The sequence below is a fragment of the Danio rerio genome, chromosome 1, assembly GCF_052040795.2.
Source record: "Danio rerio strain M-AB ecotype USA chromosome 1, GRCz13ab, whole genome shotgun sequence".
NCBI classification, from domain to species: Eukaryota; Metazoa; Chordata; class Actinopteri; order Cypriniformes; family Danionidae; genus Danio; species Danio rerio.
The window spans coordinates 52,419,187-52,437,852 of NC_141021.1; the positions used below are offsets into that span (position 1 = coordinate 52,419,187).

An 18,666-nucleotide genomic window follows, 5' to 3' on the forward strand; every position below is an offset into this window, starting at 1 on the left:
CCCGTCTGGCACCAACGTGGCAATAACAGTTGACACCAAATTTAAAGGCATAATAATATGCTATTATTATAATGCAGTATATAAATAAATACTTACATAAAGCATTCACGTTTTGTAACAATTAAAATTGCATTAAAATTGATAAATATAAATGGTCTGTAATTGTCAATATCCATTATCTAGAATACCAATAAGTCATAATAATTATGTACCAATCAGATATATAGAAATTGACCAACTTACAATATATAATTATATTTTAGAAGTTAATGATGGCGATGATGAATTAAAAATAGCAAGAATAATACATTATGACTATAAATTATTTTGTAACAGTGACAGTTGCATAAAAAAATTACAACTTAAAAGACAAGTAAATCCATTTCAGAATTTAACAATAATGAAAATAATGATTGATGCATTCATTTTCTTTTCGGCTTAGGCCCTTTATAAAATAATAATACTCTAAAATAATAAAAATGACAATATTTATGTACCGTCAGTTGCTTGGAAATGAATTATCTGTATTTTAAGCTGCTGACTCAATATAATATTGAAAAATAAAATCAACAAGTAGTACATCACCTTTTTCATAAAACATCTTTATTTTTTTAAGACAAAATAAGCATAAGAGATAATAACAGTTGGTTTGACTCGTTAGAAAAAGAACACATGCATTTATAATATAAAATAGTGTATAAAATGAATGCACCCTTGTGAACAACACTTGTAGTGACAAACATGTTTCAAACTAAACACTTTAAATAAATAGAAAAGGGGAAAATAAACTACAACTAAGAAGCATGCACAAAATAATAGATTATGTTTTGACAGAAAGCAAGAGATTTTCCAAAAATCTATCACTTTTATAACTATAACACTTTCAGGAGGTCATTGAAAGCGTTTAAATGGCAACATATAAATTAACATAAAACAAATATCAACAATGACCTGTCAGATAGTATTGAGTTTTGCAAGATTTTGAGCTGTTTGGCTGTGGTGTGTTTGGCTTATTAGCAACAATAGCCAAGCAGTCTTTGGTCTTTGGTTTGGTGTAAACACTGAGAGCCACACAAATAACCGAATACAAAAATGCTTCCAGATGCTGTCACTCTTCTCGCCCGCTCTGCACCATGGAGTATTTCTTACAGGGGTTCTTCAGGCAGGCAGGAGGCCACGTGATTGGCCAGCAGAAAGAACAAGGCACGTGGGTCTGGACGTTCCTCTCGAACAGGTTAAACACAGGGTTCCACCAGGTGTGAGTGAGGTAGTTGTTCGGCGAACACTTCAAAGTCTGAAGAAAACAACAATAGCATGTGTTTTAGCTTATTTTACTTGGGGGTCATTTATTTTGTATCTGACAAAACCTTATCAAACAGGCAACTTAGAAGTTTATGTGCAATGTTCTGTGAGAGACTAGTGATGTCTGTGAGAGACCAGTGGTGTCTGTGAGCGACTAGTGGTGTCTGTGAGCGACTAGTGGTGTCTGTGAGCGACTAGCGGTGTCTATGAGAGACTAGTGGTGTCTGTTAGAGACTAGTTAGAAACTAGAAATGTCCCATGGGAGACTAGAGATGTCCCGTGGGAGACTAGCAATGTCCTGTGAGAGACTAAAGACGTCCCAAGAGAGATTAGTAATGTCCCCTGAGAGACTAGTGAGAGACTAGCGATGTCCCGAGAGAGACTAGTAAGAAACTAGTGATGTCCCAAAAGACACTAGTGAGAGACTAGCGATATCCTGAGAGAGACAAGAGATGTACCGAGGGAGACTAGCAATGTTCTGAGGAAGATTAGCGATGCCCCGAGGGAGAAAAGTGATGTTCCAAGGAGACTAGAGAGAGACTAGTGATATCCTGAGGAAGACTCGTGAGAGACTAGCTAATGTCCCGAGAGAGACTAGAGATGTCCCGTAAGAGACTACTAATGTCTCTTGGGATACTAGTGAGAAACTAGTGATGTCCCGAGAGAGACTAGAGATGTCCCACAAGATATTAGTGATCTCCTGTGAGGACTAGTGAGATACTAGTAATGTCCCGAGGGAGACTAGTGAGATACTAGTGATGACCTGAGGGAGACTAGAAATGTCCCGAGAGAGACTTGAATTGTCCCGAGGGAAACTAGTGAGAGACTAGCAATGTCCCGAGAGAGACTAGAAATGTCCCGAGGAAGAGTAGTGAGAGACTAGCAATGTCCCGAGAGAGACTAGAATTGTCCCGAGGGAAACTAGTGAGAGACTAGCAATGTCCCGAGAGAGACTAGAAATGTCCAGAGAGAGACTAGAATTGTCCCGAGGGAAACTAGTGGGAGACTAGCAATGTCCCGAGAGAGACTAGAAATGTCCCGAGAGAGACTAGAATTGTCCCGAGGGAAACTAGTGAGAGACTAGCAATGTCCCGAGAGAGACTAGAAATGTCCCGAGGAAGAGTAGTGAGATACTAGCAATGTCCCGAGAGAGACTAGAAATGTCCCGAGAGAGACTAGAATTGTCCCGAGGGAATCTAGTGAGGGACTAGCAATGTCCCGAGAGAGACTAGAAATGTCCCGAGAGAGACTAAAGTTGTCCCGAGGGAAACTAGTGGGAGACTAGCAATGTCCCGAGAGAGACTAGAGATGTTCCGAGGGAGACTATTGATGTCCCATGAGAGAATAGTGACTAGTCTAATTTTGATCACATCACCTTCTTCAAGGGAGCCTCGCGATGTCACAAGAGAGACTAGTGAGAAAATAGAGATGTCCCGAGAGAGAATAGAGTTTTCCTGAGAGAGACTAGAGATGTCCTGTAAGAAACTAGAGATGTCCCAAGGGAGACTTGTGATGTCCTGTGGGTGACTAGTGAGATACTTGCGATGTTCGGAGTAAGATTAGCGATGTCCTGAGAGAGACTAGTGAGAGACTAGCAATGTCCCGAGGAAGACCATCAATGTCCCATGTGAGAATAGTGACTAGTCTAATTTTGATCATCTTTTACAAATTACAGGGGATTGAAGTGTCCTGAATATTTTGTTAAACACTGGTCTACTAGCATGATATGGCCATAACTAAAACTCCTTCAAATTTAGATTGATGGAGATTACATTATTTCTGGAGTAACATGTTTAGTTTCATGTCATGCTGACATTAAGGTTTATGACAAAGAGCAGTCTGGAGGTAATGTGGTTAGCTGCTTTGCGATGACATTTTAGATCCAAAGCCATTTAACAATTCCATGAAAATCAACATATTTAGATGAGGACAGAAGCCCTGAAGCCTGACATTATTGCGGCCGTAATTTCTTTTTTCAGGAATCGAACCTGTGACCTTTACATTGCTGGCCGAAAGTCTCGACCTCTCGCTTCTTTTACATTAATTCATTTTGTAGATGCTTCTTCAGGCCATCCATATAAATAGCCTTCCTGAGGTACAACAGTTCTGAAGTCATCAGCTACTCTTTTTCTGCCAGAATGAACAAATGCGATGTGTTTTGATAGTTTGAAAGGATTTTTTTCCCCGTGTAAAAGATCCAGATTGGCTTCAATCGAATATGCTGCACTTTACCATCATAAGGGAGTAATTTCTCAAATGATCGGCCTAATGGATTTGGATATTCTCAGTGTGCTCTGAGTCATGTAAACACTTTCAGTAAAAGGCTTAGTGCTGTTTTGGTGCCTTGGGTTTAATGACACCCAGAATCTAAATCACAAATTGAGCTGAGAGCTTCCCTTTGGTTTCAGATGTGTGTGTGTGTGTGTGTTTGTGTGTGTTTGTACTTGAGGTCAATCCTAAGATCAAAAATTGTATGCAAATCTACTGTGTGTGCACAAGAGCATAAAATAATGCAAGTAAACTGAACATAACATTTGCAGACATGAATTTACAGATTTAAAGTCGTATTGGAGCTCAGTGTTAGTTTTGATTAAAAAAATAGTTTAAATTATTTAAAAATTGGTTCAAATGGTAAAAGATGAGAAGATAAAATAGATAACTGTGATGTTTTTACCCTGCAATAACAAATAAAATTAAAAATGAAACTAAAACATAGTAACAACAGAAAATCTTGACCAAAAACTCTCTTTATTTTTCAGGAAAAACATAATAATAAGAATAATTTATATTAATGTAATATTTCTATTTAATTCAAACCCTTTGATTCACCGCACCTAAATTTCCTCTTTTATTGTGAAGTGCATAATGTGATGAATGCTAATGTAATAACATTCAATGACAGAATAATCATGCATTTCATATCTACCTGCAGATTAGCCATGGTGTGATACCAGTAGAAGAGTCTTGTGGTGATAAAATACGCCACCACCACATCCACACTGTAGTGCTCGTGGGCCACCAGGATGCACACAACACCCACAGCTGCCGTTAACCAACACAAAAGATGGTACCACCAGAAAGAACGAGGAGAATCTGCAAAACAAAGTAAGACTCGGTTATGTGAACATGCAAAAAAGGCTGCATACATAGTAAATGCAAATAAATCTGGCCGTCTGTTCTGCTGAACACAAAAGAAGACGTTTTGAAAAATGTTGGAAACTGGTAACCATAGTCTTGAGTTTTCCAAGTTAACATTTTTCAAAATATCTACTTTTGTGTTCAACAGAAGAAAGAAACTTGGAACCACATGAGGGAGAGTAAATAGTGAGGAAATCTTAATAAACTTTCCCTTCAAATGTCATCACCACTGTATGCCTGTATCCTTGCAAACTGTACATTTTTTTGCAATATGGAAATTGGCAGAATGACTATGTATAACCACTGATGACCAATATTATTCAGATCTGAAAATACTGACTTGTTAGCAATTTAATTTTAAAGTGTTCATGAAGGATGCTGATTGTTGATCATTTCAAATGAAGTGAGTCAAATCCACATGAATCTGGAAGTTGCTGAGACTTTTATCTCAGTATGTTGATGTTCTTCCAAATTGAATATTGAGTAAGGGGCGGGGCTTTAATGTTGTATTCACTTCACTTGTAGCAAACTAAAGGTATTTATTGTGGCTGAAACGTCAAACTGACATCATCAGAGAAGAACCGCAACTCCAAATGTGGAAGCAAATGGACTTTTTTGCATGGGTTAATTAATCACTTTAATATGTGTACTAGCAAAATAAACATTGTAAATTTAGATTTCACACAGACTTAGATTAATATTTGGCTTGTCCAACTTTTGCTGCAGCTACAGAAGCACATCTCTCTGTCATAGAGTCAATACCGCCAAGCTGATTTCACCAAGTAGGACATGTTCCTGGAGGAACATCTATGTTGATCCTGGAACAACATCACGATCAGCCAATCAGAATTAAGGGATATGTTTATGGTTTATGTTAACTTTAGGCTTACGGTTATGTTTACACACTTCTACATGATTGATTACTTCTACATGAACTATCATTCCCTCTGATTTTGGGAATAATTGACAGTTATGGTTGGGTTTAGGGGTAGGGAATGGGTATGGATTACATTTTCAAGCAAAAATGATGTTGCAGGATCTACATAGATGTTAATCCAGGATCACATCCTACTTGGCAAAATCATGTTGTGCGTCAATATACAGTTGCTATAAAAAATGATTAGCCCTCCTGTGAATCTTGTTTTTTTTTTTCCGAATGATGTTTAACAGAGCAAGAATTTTTTTACAGTATTTCCTCTAATATTTTTTTCTGAAGAAAGCATTATTTGTCCGATTTCTGCAATAATAAAAGCTGTTTTTTTTAAATAATTAGAAATAAGAAATAGAAAAATCATCAAAATATTAGCCTCCTTAAGCAATATGTTTTTTTTATTGTCTACAGAACAAACCATCATTATATTTGTATAAGTATAATTTTACTTGTACTTGTATCTTTACATTTTTTTCCATCATAAACTTCTTTAAAATAAAAAAGATGAACTAATGATTTAAACTTTTTAAAAACTATAATGAACTAAATCTCTATGCACAACAATCTGTCCAGAGGTGCGTTTCCAAAAAACATCATTAGCCAACTAAGGTCGGAAGTTGTGTTGTTACAAAGATAGTTCAGTGATTTGGCATTTCCCAACTCCATTCTTCCAACGAACATTCGCAAACTGCGTCACAAACTTGTACTCTTGCAACTACACCTCTGGAGCTGTAGTTAGAAATATAGTTCCTGGCTGTGTCTATATCCCCATATGCCCTATTCATTTAGAACATTCTGACATTTAAACTTGGAATGTTTTTTTTAAAACATTAAAGTCATCTCTCTTAGGTGTAATTTACTTTCAAAGCATTTTTAAAGTTCAGTTTTAGCAAGCTTCATGTTTACAATTTCACTCTCTTCGCAGTGCACATTGAAAACATTGTCATTTTGAACACAGCCGTGGCTCATGACGAAATCTATAGGTGACATATTATAGCCATATTATTCAAAAATGGAATTTACGTTAGCATAGCATAAGTTAATGCTTTTAATTTAGAGTAGGTTAATTATGAAGAATCTGTACTGTAGATGACATGGGCCTGTTGACTAGAACATTTCTGCAGTGGTTTGCATGTGTCAAATTGTAAAAAGTAGATAAAAAAATAAATAAACAATATCCTACTTAATAATAATAATAATCATCATCATTGATATTGTTAATATTATTATTAAAGCATGTTTTTTTTTCATTTCCTAATACATAATAAATATTACATTTTGTTTCTTAATAAATAGCTTCATCATTTATTTATATGATTTATATGTGATTTATGTGTACAAAATCATGACATGCGTCAATATACAGGTGCAGTCAAAAGTGATTAGCCCTCCTGTGAATCTTTTTTTTCTCTTTAAAATATTTCCCAAATAATGTCTAACAGAGCAAGGCATTTTCACATTATTTTTTTTTTACTATTTTTTCTTCTGGAGAAAGGTTTGTTTTATTTCAGCTAGAATAAAATCAATTAAATAAAAAAAAAATCATTTTAAGGTCAATATTATTAGCCTCCTTAAGCAATGTTTGTTTTTTTTAATTGTCCTGGAACAAACCATCATTATACAATAACTTCCCTAATTACCCAAACCTAATTAAGCCTTTAATTGCACCATTTAAGTATCTTGAGAAACATCTAGTAAAGTATTATGTACTGTCATCATGGCAAAGATAAAATAAATCAGTTATTAGAAATGAGTTATTAAAACTATTATGTTTAGAAATGTGCTGAAAAAATCTGTTAAACAGAAATTGGGGAAATAAAATACAGCGGGGCTAATAATTCACGAGGGCCAATAATTCTGACATTACTTTCTATATTTTAAACAGACAAAAAATTACAAAACTCCTTTTGGCGGCTCTATGGTTCATGACTTTGCAGATATTTCATTAGTTTTATGGTTATTGTAAAGGCCAGTTGAACCAAGAAACCTTCTAAAATGCCAGATATGTTCCAATAATTTGGCCGTTGCTGTAATTGTCAAGCAGAATTATGCTTCCTTTCTGTAAGGCTGCTTTGAAATCACTTGTTTCATGAAATCTGCTATACAAACAGAGCTGAGTTGAACCTACACTCTTTGAGGAAGAGGTACGTGAGGGTGAGGATGACAGTGTGGCCGCTGTACAGAAAGTCTCCACACAGCAGATGAGAGCCGTTGATTGATAATCCACCGCCAGACAGCAACTGTAAAACTCGCTGCAGCTTCGCTTCGGAATCTCCGTGGAGCTGAAATGAAAGGAGATATATGAAGGCTGAACGACGAGTGGTTTGTTGACATAAATATTGAAATCAAATACCACTCCTGATATAATCTGAACCCTTGGTACTGGCAGAGGATATTAGAGATTTAAGAAGCAGAATAGCTTTTCTTCTCTTAGGTTTAAGATCCTGAGGGGGATTGGTGTAGAAGGGGAATATTGGAAATAGTTTTGATAATGGGGGTTTACCTTTGGGGCACAGACCATGTGCATGCCAGGCACTGGTAGAGTGGTAACGTACATGGTTATGCATCTGTACATGTACAGGGTGCCCAGCAGGAAGAAATAGCGCCTTGCTACAATAGCCCTAAATGGAAGAGAAAATACATTCAGTATTATTTATTTATTTCTTTTTTAGAAATTGTTTAAAATTGTCATTTGGTTGCATGACTTTCACCAATTTCAAATATTAAACATTTCATATATCACAAGTATTTACATCATTAATTCATTTTCCTTCGGCTTAGTCCCTTTATTGATTAGGGGTCGCCACAGTGGAATGAACCACCAACTATTCCAGTATATGTTTTACGCAGCTGATGCCCTTCCAGCTGCAACCCAGTACTGGGAAACACCTATACACACATTCACACTAATACACTACAGTAAATTTAGTTTATTCAATCCTACAACGCATGTCTGTGGACTGTGGGGAAACCGGAGAGAACCTAGAGAAAATCCATGCCTATAGGGAGTACATGCAAACTGCACACAGAAATGCCAACTAACCCAGGTGGGACTCAAACCAGCAACCATCTTACTGTGAAGCGAATTTTGAATGTCAAAAGACAGGCTCTTTCGGTTAGACTTTTGAGGACACAAAGGCAGATTTGAATCAGTTTGAATTAACTTTATTAAATTCTATTAGTTTCATTGCCATCCTGCTAGAAAGGGTTTAACTGATGTTCCACTAAGCCACCGTGTCAGCCGTTATTACATCAGTTGAACCCTTTCTTGCAGTATGGCAATGAAATGAATATCATTTTGATAAATTTAATTCAAACTAATCCATAAGTGCCTTGGTGTCTTCGTAACTCAAAGTGAAAAAGTGGGTCCTTTCACATTTAAAATTTGCGAGTGTTAGGCTTACGAGTAGGGGTAAGGTAAAGCTAATGAATAAATTGTTATTTACAGCATTTATTAGCCCCCCTGAATGATTAACCCGCCTGGTGATTTGCAAAAATCTATTTATTTTTATTAAACCATAAGAATTACCATATTTTATCCATTACCTCACTCTAAAAACGTTGAGTTAAACATATTTAGTTCTTTGTTGGGTTATTTTTTTACCTTTATTAGATTATTTATTAATAACTCAACTAGTTGAGTTAATAGTTGGTGCTTTGTTGGGGTATTTTTAACCTTTATATGGGTTATTTATTTAATAATTCAACCAGTTGGTTTAAAAGTTTGAATTTCAACAATCAACTGATTTAACTAAAACAAAACAGCTGTATTAATATGCGTGCGTAATGTTGTTTTTGCGGTATAAAGTTTAGTCAAGCTATAACTCAATAATATTGTTATTTTTTTTATCAAATTACCTCTCTGTGTCATATTTTTATATCTGATTTACCATCCAAGACCATCTTTTAGAAGCGTTTGGATGTGTTGCACATTGTTAACACATATTGTTAACACACATTTGGACAGTCTCTACAGCACACAGAGCTCCATATTTTGCTCCATCAACACGTGATTTATCTGCTTGCACAGTTTAAAACTGTCTGTACTCTGTTCTGTTTCGTCATTGTTTGTGATTCTTAATTGATTTTAACAAAAGTGTCTGGAACTAAAATGTAATGGAAAAAATCATTTTCAATATTTTTGAATACTGTGTGTATTATTTACACAGTCATAATTGTAAAATTAATATTAGTACTACTAATAGTAGCAGTAGTAATACCAGAATGTAAAAATATAGCGTTTAATTAAAATAACCCAATGCATTGGGTTAAATAATATAACCCAATGCATTGGGATAAAATAACCCAGTTATAGAAGGTGCTATAATAACCTATAGTTGGGTTATATTGGGGTATTTTATCCCAACTATTTTACAGAGTACTGAAAAGAAAAAATAGTCATTTATAGTTTACTACTGTATATATTTACTATAGTAGCTTATAGTTACTAGTTCTATTGGATTGTGACCCCCTGGGGTAATTACATTATATTAAAGACACAGCAATAGCGCCAAATGCAGCAGATTGATTTTATAACACCAGGTTAAACTATAAATAAACCAGAAATAACTTTCTGGCACATTTACAGCACTGATATACGTAAAAAAAATATCTACGAAGATTAAACTTTGGTCAATTGGTGTTTGTGCACACCATTGCATGCAAGGTTTCTGTATTTATAACCACCACAGAAGATATTGGGGGTCACGAGTCACTGGCATTGTTATTTTGTGGGTTGCAGGCTGAAAAGTTTGAGGACCCTTCTGTAGAGAGTCGAGAAAAAAAACTGCTTAAATGGGCTAATAATTTTGACCTCAAAATGGCTTTAAAAAAAATAAAAAACTGCTTTTATTCTAGCCAAAATAAAACAAATAAGACTTTCTCCAGAAGAAAAAATATAATAAGGTATACTGTGAAAATGTCCTTGCTCAGGTAAACATCATTTGGGAAATATTCACAACAACAACAAAAAAAAAAAAAATCAAAAATCAAATGGGGTCTAATAATTCTGACTTCAACCGTACATTGTGACGATAGATTTCCTTAGATATATGATAAAGTCCTTATAAACCATATATATGTACTTTAACACAGCAATTAAACCCATAAAAAAGCAGTGCCTCTCTATCTCAAAATCCCTCAAAATTTGTATATATGTCAATATTTTACAATTAAAGCTGAAATATATTGTTTCTAAAGATAGAACCAACAACTTCAAATGATTATTTTCATCATTAAATGAATGGTTTACCAAAGAAAAAAATTGAAGGGGAAGAGTAATATTTAATATAACTCTGTATATTACATTAATATATACAGTACACACAGTATACACACACCAAGTACAATGTGATCCTGGATTAACATCTATGTTGATCCTGGAACATCATTTTTGTTCATCCATACCTATTTCCTACCCTAAACCCAACTATAACTGTAAATTATTCCCAAAATCGGCGGGGAATAATAGTTGATAACAATCATGTAGAAGTGTGTAAACATAAAGGTCAGCCTAAACAACATAACTGTGAACATATCCCTTAAGTCTGATTGGCTGATTGTGATGTTGTTCCAGGATCAACATAGATGTCTTAGGAACATGGTGAAATCAGGTTGGCGGTTCACACAGAATGGCTTGAGGTGAGTGAATTATGGGATAATCTTCGCCGTAGACTGAACTACTTCTTCAGTGTTGCTCCTTTTGTATTTTTGTCCAATTTTATCTACTTTCTTTGCTTCTATTCAGAGATTGTAATGAGATTCTCCACATAGAGGCTTGGTTTGTTTCCTTTTTCATTTTTTGGAGGGGAAAATGAATGGAAAAATACCATTACTATCACTACTATTTTTTTCATGTAGACCTCATATAAAAATAAAAGAAACAAACATCATTTACACCTCCCTTCCTAAAATCTGAATCTTTCTTCTGAAAGTCTAACTATTGACCACATAAAAACGGCGAGCCACATATTGCTTGATGCTTGGTAAATGGTGATATCTGTGTAATTGATTTTCTCAACATAATATTAATTCCCTGAGGAGCCCTCAAGACTATTACATTCATCTTGCTCTACACCATGAACATTAAATGTCTAGCAGAGCTGACCAATAGGTTACAGTGTCATCATCAGGATAATGTTCTTACTTGTATCTGTGAAAGAGCAACTGAATGCCCCATATAGACACCAGAACCATGCCGTTGACCTCAGTCACAGTAAACGCCCACTGCACGCGGTCTATATAGTCAAAAAACTTATCCGGCAGGGGTGGGCTTTCCTCCTTGGGTGGTACTCTCTCATGAACCACCGTGATCATAACCGTAGTCAAAACCAGGTTTAAAGCTGCATAAAACAAGGCGATGAACGTCTTCCACCATTCCGATGGCAATCGGTTGCCCTTTCCTTCTGGAACAGAGATTTTGACGTAGTCTCGATGTCGGACCAGGCCTTTTCTTAAGCCGTTTCGCTTTGCGTCTTCGGCTGAGTGGACGGGGCAGGTTGCACCCGTGGATGGAGCTCCATCTGTTCGGGAAGTGTTTGTGGGCTCCTTGTTTCCTTGGTGGTCTGACGATGCCATGAGTTCCCGCAGATTCCCACTAATGACTGACTGCTGCCAAAATCCTCCTGTTAGGCACCGTCAGTCAGTCTCCTCGGCGGTGATAATGACAGGCCTGCAGATTCAGCTCCTAAAGGATGTGGCTTAAAAAAAGAGCACAGGAGTACATTAAATGAGCGAGCAGTACATTTTAGACACGTATGACCATTTAAAGTGTTGCATCATGCTGCTTGTACATTAATAACTGATGAGGCTGTTTTTGAAGATTCCTGAAAGTACATTACTGTTTTATAACAAAAGGTTTGTTTTCAAATAAATGCTGTAACTTGGACTTTAAATTCATCTAAGATATATAAAAAATGTATCATGGTATTCAAATAAGTATTAAGCAGCACTTTAAGCATTAATGTTAATGAATATTTCTTGCACAGCAAGTCAGCTTATTAGAATTATTTTGGAGGGATGCTGAAAATATAGCTTTGCATCACAGAAATTAATCCACTTTAAAATATATTAAAATTAAACGAGGACTGAAATGGACAAAAATGACATTAAAATGAACATTCAATTTCAAAATAAGGAAAAAAATCAAAGCTATTACAGCTGCATTGATTAAAGTATGAGGTAAAAATAGTTGCTGCCTTTAAGTTGAGTCTAAACAAGTTGAATTGTGTGTATAATATTAAGAAATGTGTGTAATGTAAGAAAAGAAGGTTAAAACATTCTTATTAAGTTCAAGTAACACAGTAACATAGTACCATGATATATACAGTTGAAATCAGAATTATTACCCTCCCTGAATTATTAGCCCCCCTGTTTATTTTTTCCCATAATTTCAGTTTCACAAAGAGAAGATTTTTTTAAAACATTTCCAAACATAATAGTTTTAATAACTCATTTCTAATAACTGATTTATTTTATCTTTGCCATGATGACAGTAAATAATATTTGTCTAGATATTTTTCAAGACACTTCTATACAGCTTAAAGTGACACTTAAAAGCTTAGCTAGGTTAATTAGGTTAACTAGGCAGGTTAAATTAGGCAAGTTATTGTATAACGATGGCTTGTTCTTTAGACTATTGAAAAAAAATAGCTTAAAGGGGTTAATAATTATGACCGTAAAATGTTTTTCTTTAAATTAAAAACTGCTTTTATTCTAGCCCAAACAAAGCAAATCAGACTTTCTCCAGAAGAAAAAAAATATTATCAGACATACTGTGAAAAATTCCTTGCTCTGTTAAACATCATTTCGGAAAGATTTAAAAAAGAAACAAAAAATCAAAAGGGGGCTAATAATTTAGACTTCATCTGTATTTGCAATTTGTGTTGTTGTTAAGCTTGTATGCTAAAAGCAGTAGCCATTCAGATGCATTTAGATTAGCCAAATTTTAAAGCAAAAACAGCCAGGTGCTGCTGAATCCATGTAAATAAGAGATTCATTTAGCATCTTCTAATTTAGTGATTACCTGGAGTTTTTGAATAACTCGATTATTGTCATAGACTGATATACCACAGCACTACCCTGTAAATAAAATCTTAAATATTCTGACTGAATGACGCAATTTGTCAAATTTAAGGCAGGATTGTAAAATCTGTCCTTTAACTAAGGTAAAACTAATAGAAAATCTAATTCAGCGGGCAAACCTGCACCTACATTTTTTTCTCCAGAATTTTAACCCTCATATAAAACATCCCCAGAGCCTATGTTACATGTACAATCAAATAAAGCAAAGCATATCATTTAAAAGCCGAAACGTCTGACAGAAGTGCCATCTAGAGAAAAGCCACACAGCAGAAAAGTATCCATGTTCAGCTCCAGAGTCCAGACTTCTCAACCAAGAAAAAAAAAAGCTTTTCAGGAACGACTTCTCTAAAAGCTTTTCTGGTCTGAGAGCGTTTCTCCTCCATCACACCTAAAGTGCATCTCAATAACCCTCATTACGGCGACATGCAATATTTACAAACAATAAACAGAGCTTCAGGACAGACGCGGAAAAAAGAATGATGGATCATGCGAAAGGCATCGATTTCCTCCAAATCAATTTAGGCTGAAATGTAATTGCATTGGAAACGAGTTCTTATTACAAATCCTGTTCGATTCTACATCACATTTGTTCAAGTAGAGAACAAAAAACAGCAATCATCTCTAATAAATTTCATCCTGCAACATTAAAAATGCAAAGAGAGAATTTCCGAAATGTTTTCTTGCATACAAAATTACTTGCCTGTTGTGTCCCGAACTGAGAGCTTTCAGTCCCTCACTCCTCCTCTGACAGTCTTTCTCAAACTTGCCTTCATCCCTCCACATTCAGAGGGGCATGTTTTCCCAGTCTCCACCCTAGCGCTCTAATGGTGATGCTTGTGGTGGAGACCTGGCAGGGGAAAATCTCTTCCACATGCTCGCAGAGACAGTAAATGGATGGCTTGGCTCCGTGTGTCCCCTGCCCTGCCTGCGCGTGCTATTTCCAGCACCGACTCCTGCCTCCAGACCAAGGCTGTATTTTACTCGCAGGGAGCAGCGGTGCTCAATCGCAAGCAAATTGGTAATGATATGCTTGCGAGGCCTGTTGAGCGTTTCAACCCCTCCTTTAAGCTCTTGCCGAGGTTAAAATCAGCATCAAAGGGAAGGATGGGAAAAAAGCAAGAGACCCCGCCTCATACTTACAGAGATGAGAGGGAAAGGCTTTTCACTGTGCGCTTAGTTCATTGCATGATCGCTTTCAGGCACACTGTGTTCTTGAACTTGCTTACTTTTTGAATTTGAATGTCTTGTTTTGTATCGCGGCACTTGTGTGTTCTGTTTGCATGAAAGCATGTGCTATGTAAATGCATATTTGTATACTACCCTTCCTGGAATAAGTTAGGAATGTTTTAATGCAGTTGCTACTTTACTTTTTTTTTAATTGTAAATAAACATATATATAAGTTGGGACAGTGTGGAAAATGCAAAAAAAAGAAAAGTAGAGATTTCTAAATTTATTTTGACTTGTATTTTATTGCAGACTATACAACAAACATTATTTAATTTGTTCCTCATTATTTTTTATTGTTTTTTTTTTAAATAAACATGTAACAATTTTAGTTTCTGCAACATCTTAAAAACAGTTGTAACAGTAAAGGGTTTACCCCTTTGTAATGTTGCTAATCCTTTTCACAACTCCTAAAAGACGTTTAGGGAATAAAAACACCAAGTGATGAAGTTTTTCAGTGATTAAGTTTTTTGTCCTATTCTTCCTGCAAACAAGTCTTAAGGTGGGTGGGCAACAGTATAAGGTCTTTGTTGTGGCATTTTGCGCTTCAAAATGCACCACACATTCATCGGAGACAGGTCGGGACTGCAGGCAGGCCAGTCAAGTACCTCCTCTTCCTCCACATAATGTGTGCAGAGTTTGGTTTTGCATCGTCTTGTTGAAATATGCATGGGTGTCCTTGGAAAAAAAAGCAGCATATTGTGCTTCAAAATCTCTATGTACTTTTTCAGCATTAATGGTGCGTCACAGAAGTGCAAGTTAACTTTTCCAAGGGCACTAACACAACCACATTCCATGACAGACCCTGGCTTTGGACTTGTTGCTGGTAACAGTCTGGATGATACTTTTCTTCTTTGCTCCGAAGCACATGGTGTCCGTTTCTCCCAAAAAATACCTGAATTAATGATTCATCTGACTACATGTTTCCAGTATGTTATGGTCCATTTCAGATGCCTCTTGAGCCCATAGAAGTCAACTGCACTTCTGGACACTGTTAACATAGGGCTTCCTTTTGGCACGGTACAGTTTTAACTGACATTTGTGGATGTAAAGGTTTGCCAAAGTAGTGCAGAGTCCAGGTGATCATATTGATGAATGACTTTTTAAAAATGTGTAATACGTGTTTATTGTGAAGAAGAAAAAAAAAAATCATGAGGTACACATTAAATGTTTGTTGTATTGTCTGCAATAAAACACAAGTACATGTAGAAATCATTATATATAAATGAACAATGCTGTACAAACAAGTAAAACTGAAGAGTTTAGATGCAAAAACCTCTAATTGTCGTTGAAAATTTTCCTCTAAAATTTTTTTTTTTTTTTTTTTTTTATCAGGCTACTGGTGTATGTTCAGTAATATCACTTATATGGCAAAGAATAAGTAATTTTCCTGGTCTTTAAAGTAAAATATCTTAACATAAACAAAGAAGGCTGAGAAAATTTTCAGATGGCACTTAAAGGTTTTTGCATCTGAACTCAACTGTATTTATTTGATATTTTCTGCTTTTGTTTTCTTAAGTAATATTGTTATTGCAGTTTTAGTAAAGTCTGGATTATATCAAAACAATTTTCTGTAAAGTATGAAAAATCCCAAAAAGTTAAAGTTTGGTTTAATCTTGGTTAAAAATAAATGTGTAATACCAAATGACCATAATCCTGAGACAAATATTTATATCTGTGAACTGATATTTCAATATCAGCTTTATACAACTGATTACAAATCTCTTTTATTTAACTGAATGTTGAATGTGCATTATAACTGAAATAGTCTGTAGCTCAGGACATGTATTCACATGGTTAAACTTCTGGTGTTTAAGACTTATAGACATTTTTAAAGATTGAAATTTCATTTTCTAGGTGAGCTACTTTTATTTGAGCTATGAGCTATTTGTTTGATTTATTAGATTTTTTTAAGCATAGCGTTTAGAGAATATTTGTCAAACACGAACAGTGAGACTATTTAAAGTGTTATTTTCCTCTCCACCATTTAAAGTGGTTTGTCCCCTCCATAATTTGAAAGGTGTTTAAATGAGCCAAAACTTTGTGTACTGATATCAAACAATCTATGTTTAGGGTTGGACTTTAGCAGCTCGACAAAATTTGCTCACTGATATAGTAGGTCCAACAAACATGCTGGGTGTGTGTGTGTGTGTGTTAGTGTGCAACATACAATTAACTTCAGCTGTAAATTATGTACTATATACACACCCTTTGAAGATTTTATGGGATGCCTCCTTGGCTGGATTTAAACCGCCATGGTGCTTCTCCCAAGTGAACTGATAGCTGGATAGGAAAGAAAATGGTTGCAATGTAAAAAACTGAATTTGAGTCGGTTACATTTTAGACATTTGTATTATCCAACATGTTTCCAAATTTCTTATCTCAATTACACTATGAACTCTCAGCTTTAAGCAAATAAAAAGAAGTAAACATATTTAGGAATATAATCAAAGTGCACAAAATTTAGTATTATAACTAGATATTCTCTACAGTTAGTAGTAAACATACTGACTTAACATGCTTTAACCTTACTACTACACTGTAAAATGTTTCACATTGGTTACACTTACAAACTCAAGTTCACAAGCTGCCTTGACACTTTGTTTCAACTTAAGATGTTGAGTTTTAGTATATTGTGAAATATGTGAGTTGACTCACATTTTCAAGGCAGCTGATGAACTTGAGTTTAACCAATGCGAAACGTTTTACAGTGTATTTTTACATTAGCCTACATAGTAAACAATATTTTTAGACCTGACACAGACTGTGTTCACGCAGAGCTATAGCTTGATATAAACCAGATAAACTTTCAGGAGAACAATTCAAACAACATTTTGAAGAAGGATTAACTTGTTTAGTTTAAGTGGGCATCGTGTCCTCTCACAGAAAACATATAATGCGCTCGAAGCTGGATCTTCCCATTCACACGTTTTTTTCCCCATTATAAAGAGAAATGCTGTATATAGAGTGCTTAAATTTAAGCATTTTGTAAGATTTGTCTAATTAAAAAACAGTATGTGGTAATAGCCTACGGTTTTTGAGGAAAGGATCGAGGCCGACATTTACGCAAAATGAATACAAATAGGGAAAATGGCGGCAAATTACGTTGGAAATGTAGTTAGCTGACAGAAGCCCGAGAGAGCTGGTAACAAACTGAATAACAGGTGTTCTGTAGTGTTTTATATCATTTTATAATTATGCTACAAAAATAGCTGTAAATCATTAAAGCATTTCACTTATTTCATAGTTCACAGTTCATTCAAATTGTGAAACGTTTTTAAAATCACTGAAAAAAAGTTTCCCATATGGCTTTCCCTAATTTGTTAACTGGGGGATTCGAGTGGTTCAGAATTTGTCCCATACATGAGCTCATTTGTCCTTTTTTGGCTGCTAAATCCCATCATACATTGCGAAAATGCATCAAAGGTTTTAACACAAAGGAAAAGATGATCGTCGGACCAGTCCGTTTTAAATGAATGATATTTAAATGACTATATTTTAATTTAAAACTCTAACAGATTCCTATTTTTTTTCTAATGATATATGATGTGATGATGCATGATGTAAATGAAAACTGATGTAAATCTTTAAGAAATGTTTTTGGTATCAAAAAATGTGGTTAGAAGTTTGATGCTAATCAAGCTAATACTAAAATGTACCTATTAAAACCTCATAATTTAATAGAAAATGAGACGAATAATTGCAAACGGACTACCTTTTAAGAAAAGAAGCATGCTGCAGCATCTGATTCACCTGGCTGTCTACAGGCCTGTTTAAAATATACGACACCAATAGGTGGCAGCAAGTACATGTTCAGTTCAGTGATTTGTGCGTGTGAGATTATTACACTAAGCGACAAATATCGCACACTCATAGATACACTTCTTATTATATATCAAACAAACGATTGTAAACTTGTTATACGTGTTATTTGCTAATTTAGTTTGGCTGTAAACTTCACGAGACACAATAAAGAGCTATGGTGGAA

The 18,666-nt window shown here is 35.3% G+C and overlaps 2 protein-coding genes across 17 annotated transcripts in view; one reads left to right on the forward strand and one right to left on the reverse strand.

Annotated features, from left to right (window-relative positions):
- Positions 1-18,666, forward strand: part of gstcd (glutathione S-transferase, C-terminal domain containing) — a 158,396-nt gene that overhangs the window by 25,425 nt on the left and 114,305 nt on the right. For 5 of the 10 annotated variants that reach the window (XR_015475610.1, XR_015475614.1, XM_087235346.1 and 2 more), the window contains 2 exons: positions 4,235-4,407; positions 10,947-11,011. The gene's annotated coding sequence lies outside the window, so the exon portion shown is untranslated. The remainder of the gene's footprint in view (positions 1-4,234; positions 4,408-10,946; positions 11,012-18,666) is intronic. The other 5 variants (XR_015475612.1, XR_015475615.1, XM_087235347.1 and 2 more) reach the window with 1 other exon arrangement.
- sgms2a (sphingomyelin synthase 2a) lies at positions 587-18,462 on the reverse strand. Of its 7 annotated transcripts, XM_087235738.1 has the most exons (8): positions 18,394-18,462; positions 16,887-16,961; positions 14,154-15,861; positions 11,517-12,069; positions 7,875-7,992; positions 7,500-7,653; positions 4,229-4,395; positions 587-1,294 (listed from the first exon to the last, which is right to left on the reverse strand). In XM_087235738.1, the coding sequence occupies exons 4-8, from the start codon at positions 11,945-11,947 to the stop codon at positions 1,109-1,111; spliced, it is 1,056 nt and encodes a 351-aa protein (XP_087091864.1). In that variant the 5' UTR covers positions 11,948-12,069; positions 14,154-15,861; positions 16,887-16,961; positions 18,394-18,462; the 3' UTR covers positions 587-1,108. The 7 variants fall into 7 exon arrangements, with proteins under 7 accessions (XP_087091864.1, XP_087091860.1, XP_087091861.1 ...); XM_087235734.1 differs by lacking the exon at positions 14,154-15,861; XM_087235735.1 differs by lacking the exon at positions 14,154-15,861 and having other exon boundaries at positions 17,529-18,462.

Bases quoted from the DNA above. Each gene is read 5' to 3' on its own strand.
- sgms2a (XM_087235734.1), bottom strand. From the start codon at position 11,947: ATGGCATCGTCAGACCACCAAGGAAACAAGGAGCCCACAAACACTTCC. The intron at 4,396-7,499 runs GTAGGTTCAACT...TTTGTTTTGCAG, and splicing joins GTACCTCTTCCTCAAAGAGT to ATTCTCCTCGTTCTTTCTGG. The intron at 1,295-4,228 runs GTAGATATGAAA...TGTTTTCTTCAG, and splicing joins ACACCATGGCTAATCTGCAG to ACTTTGAAGTGTTCGCCGAA.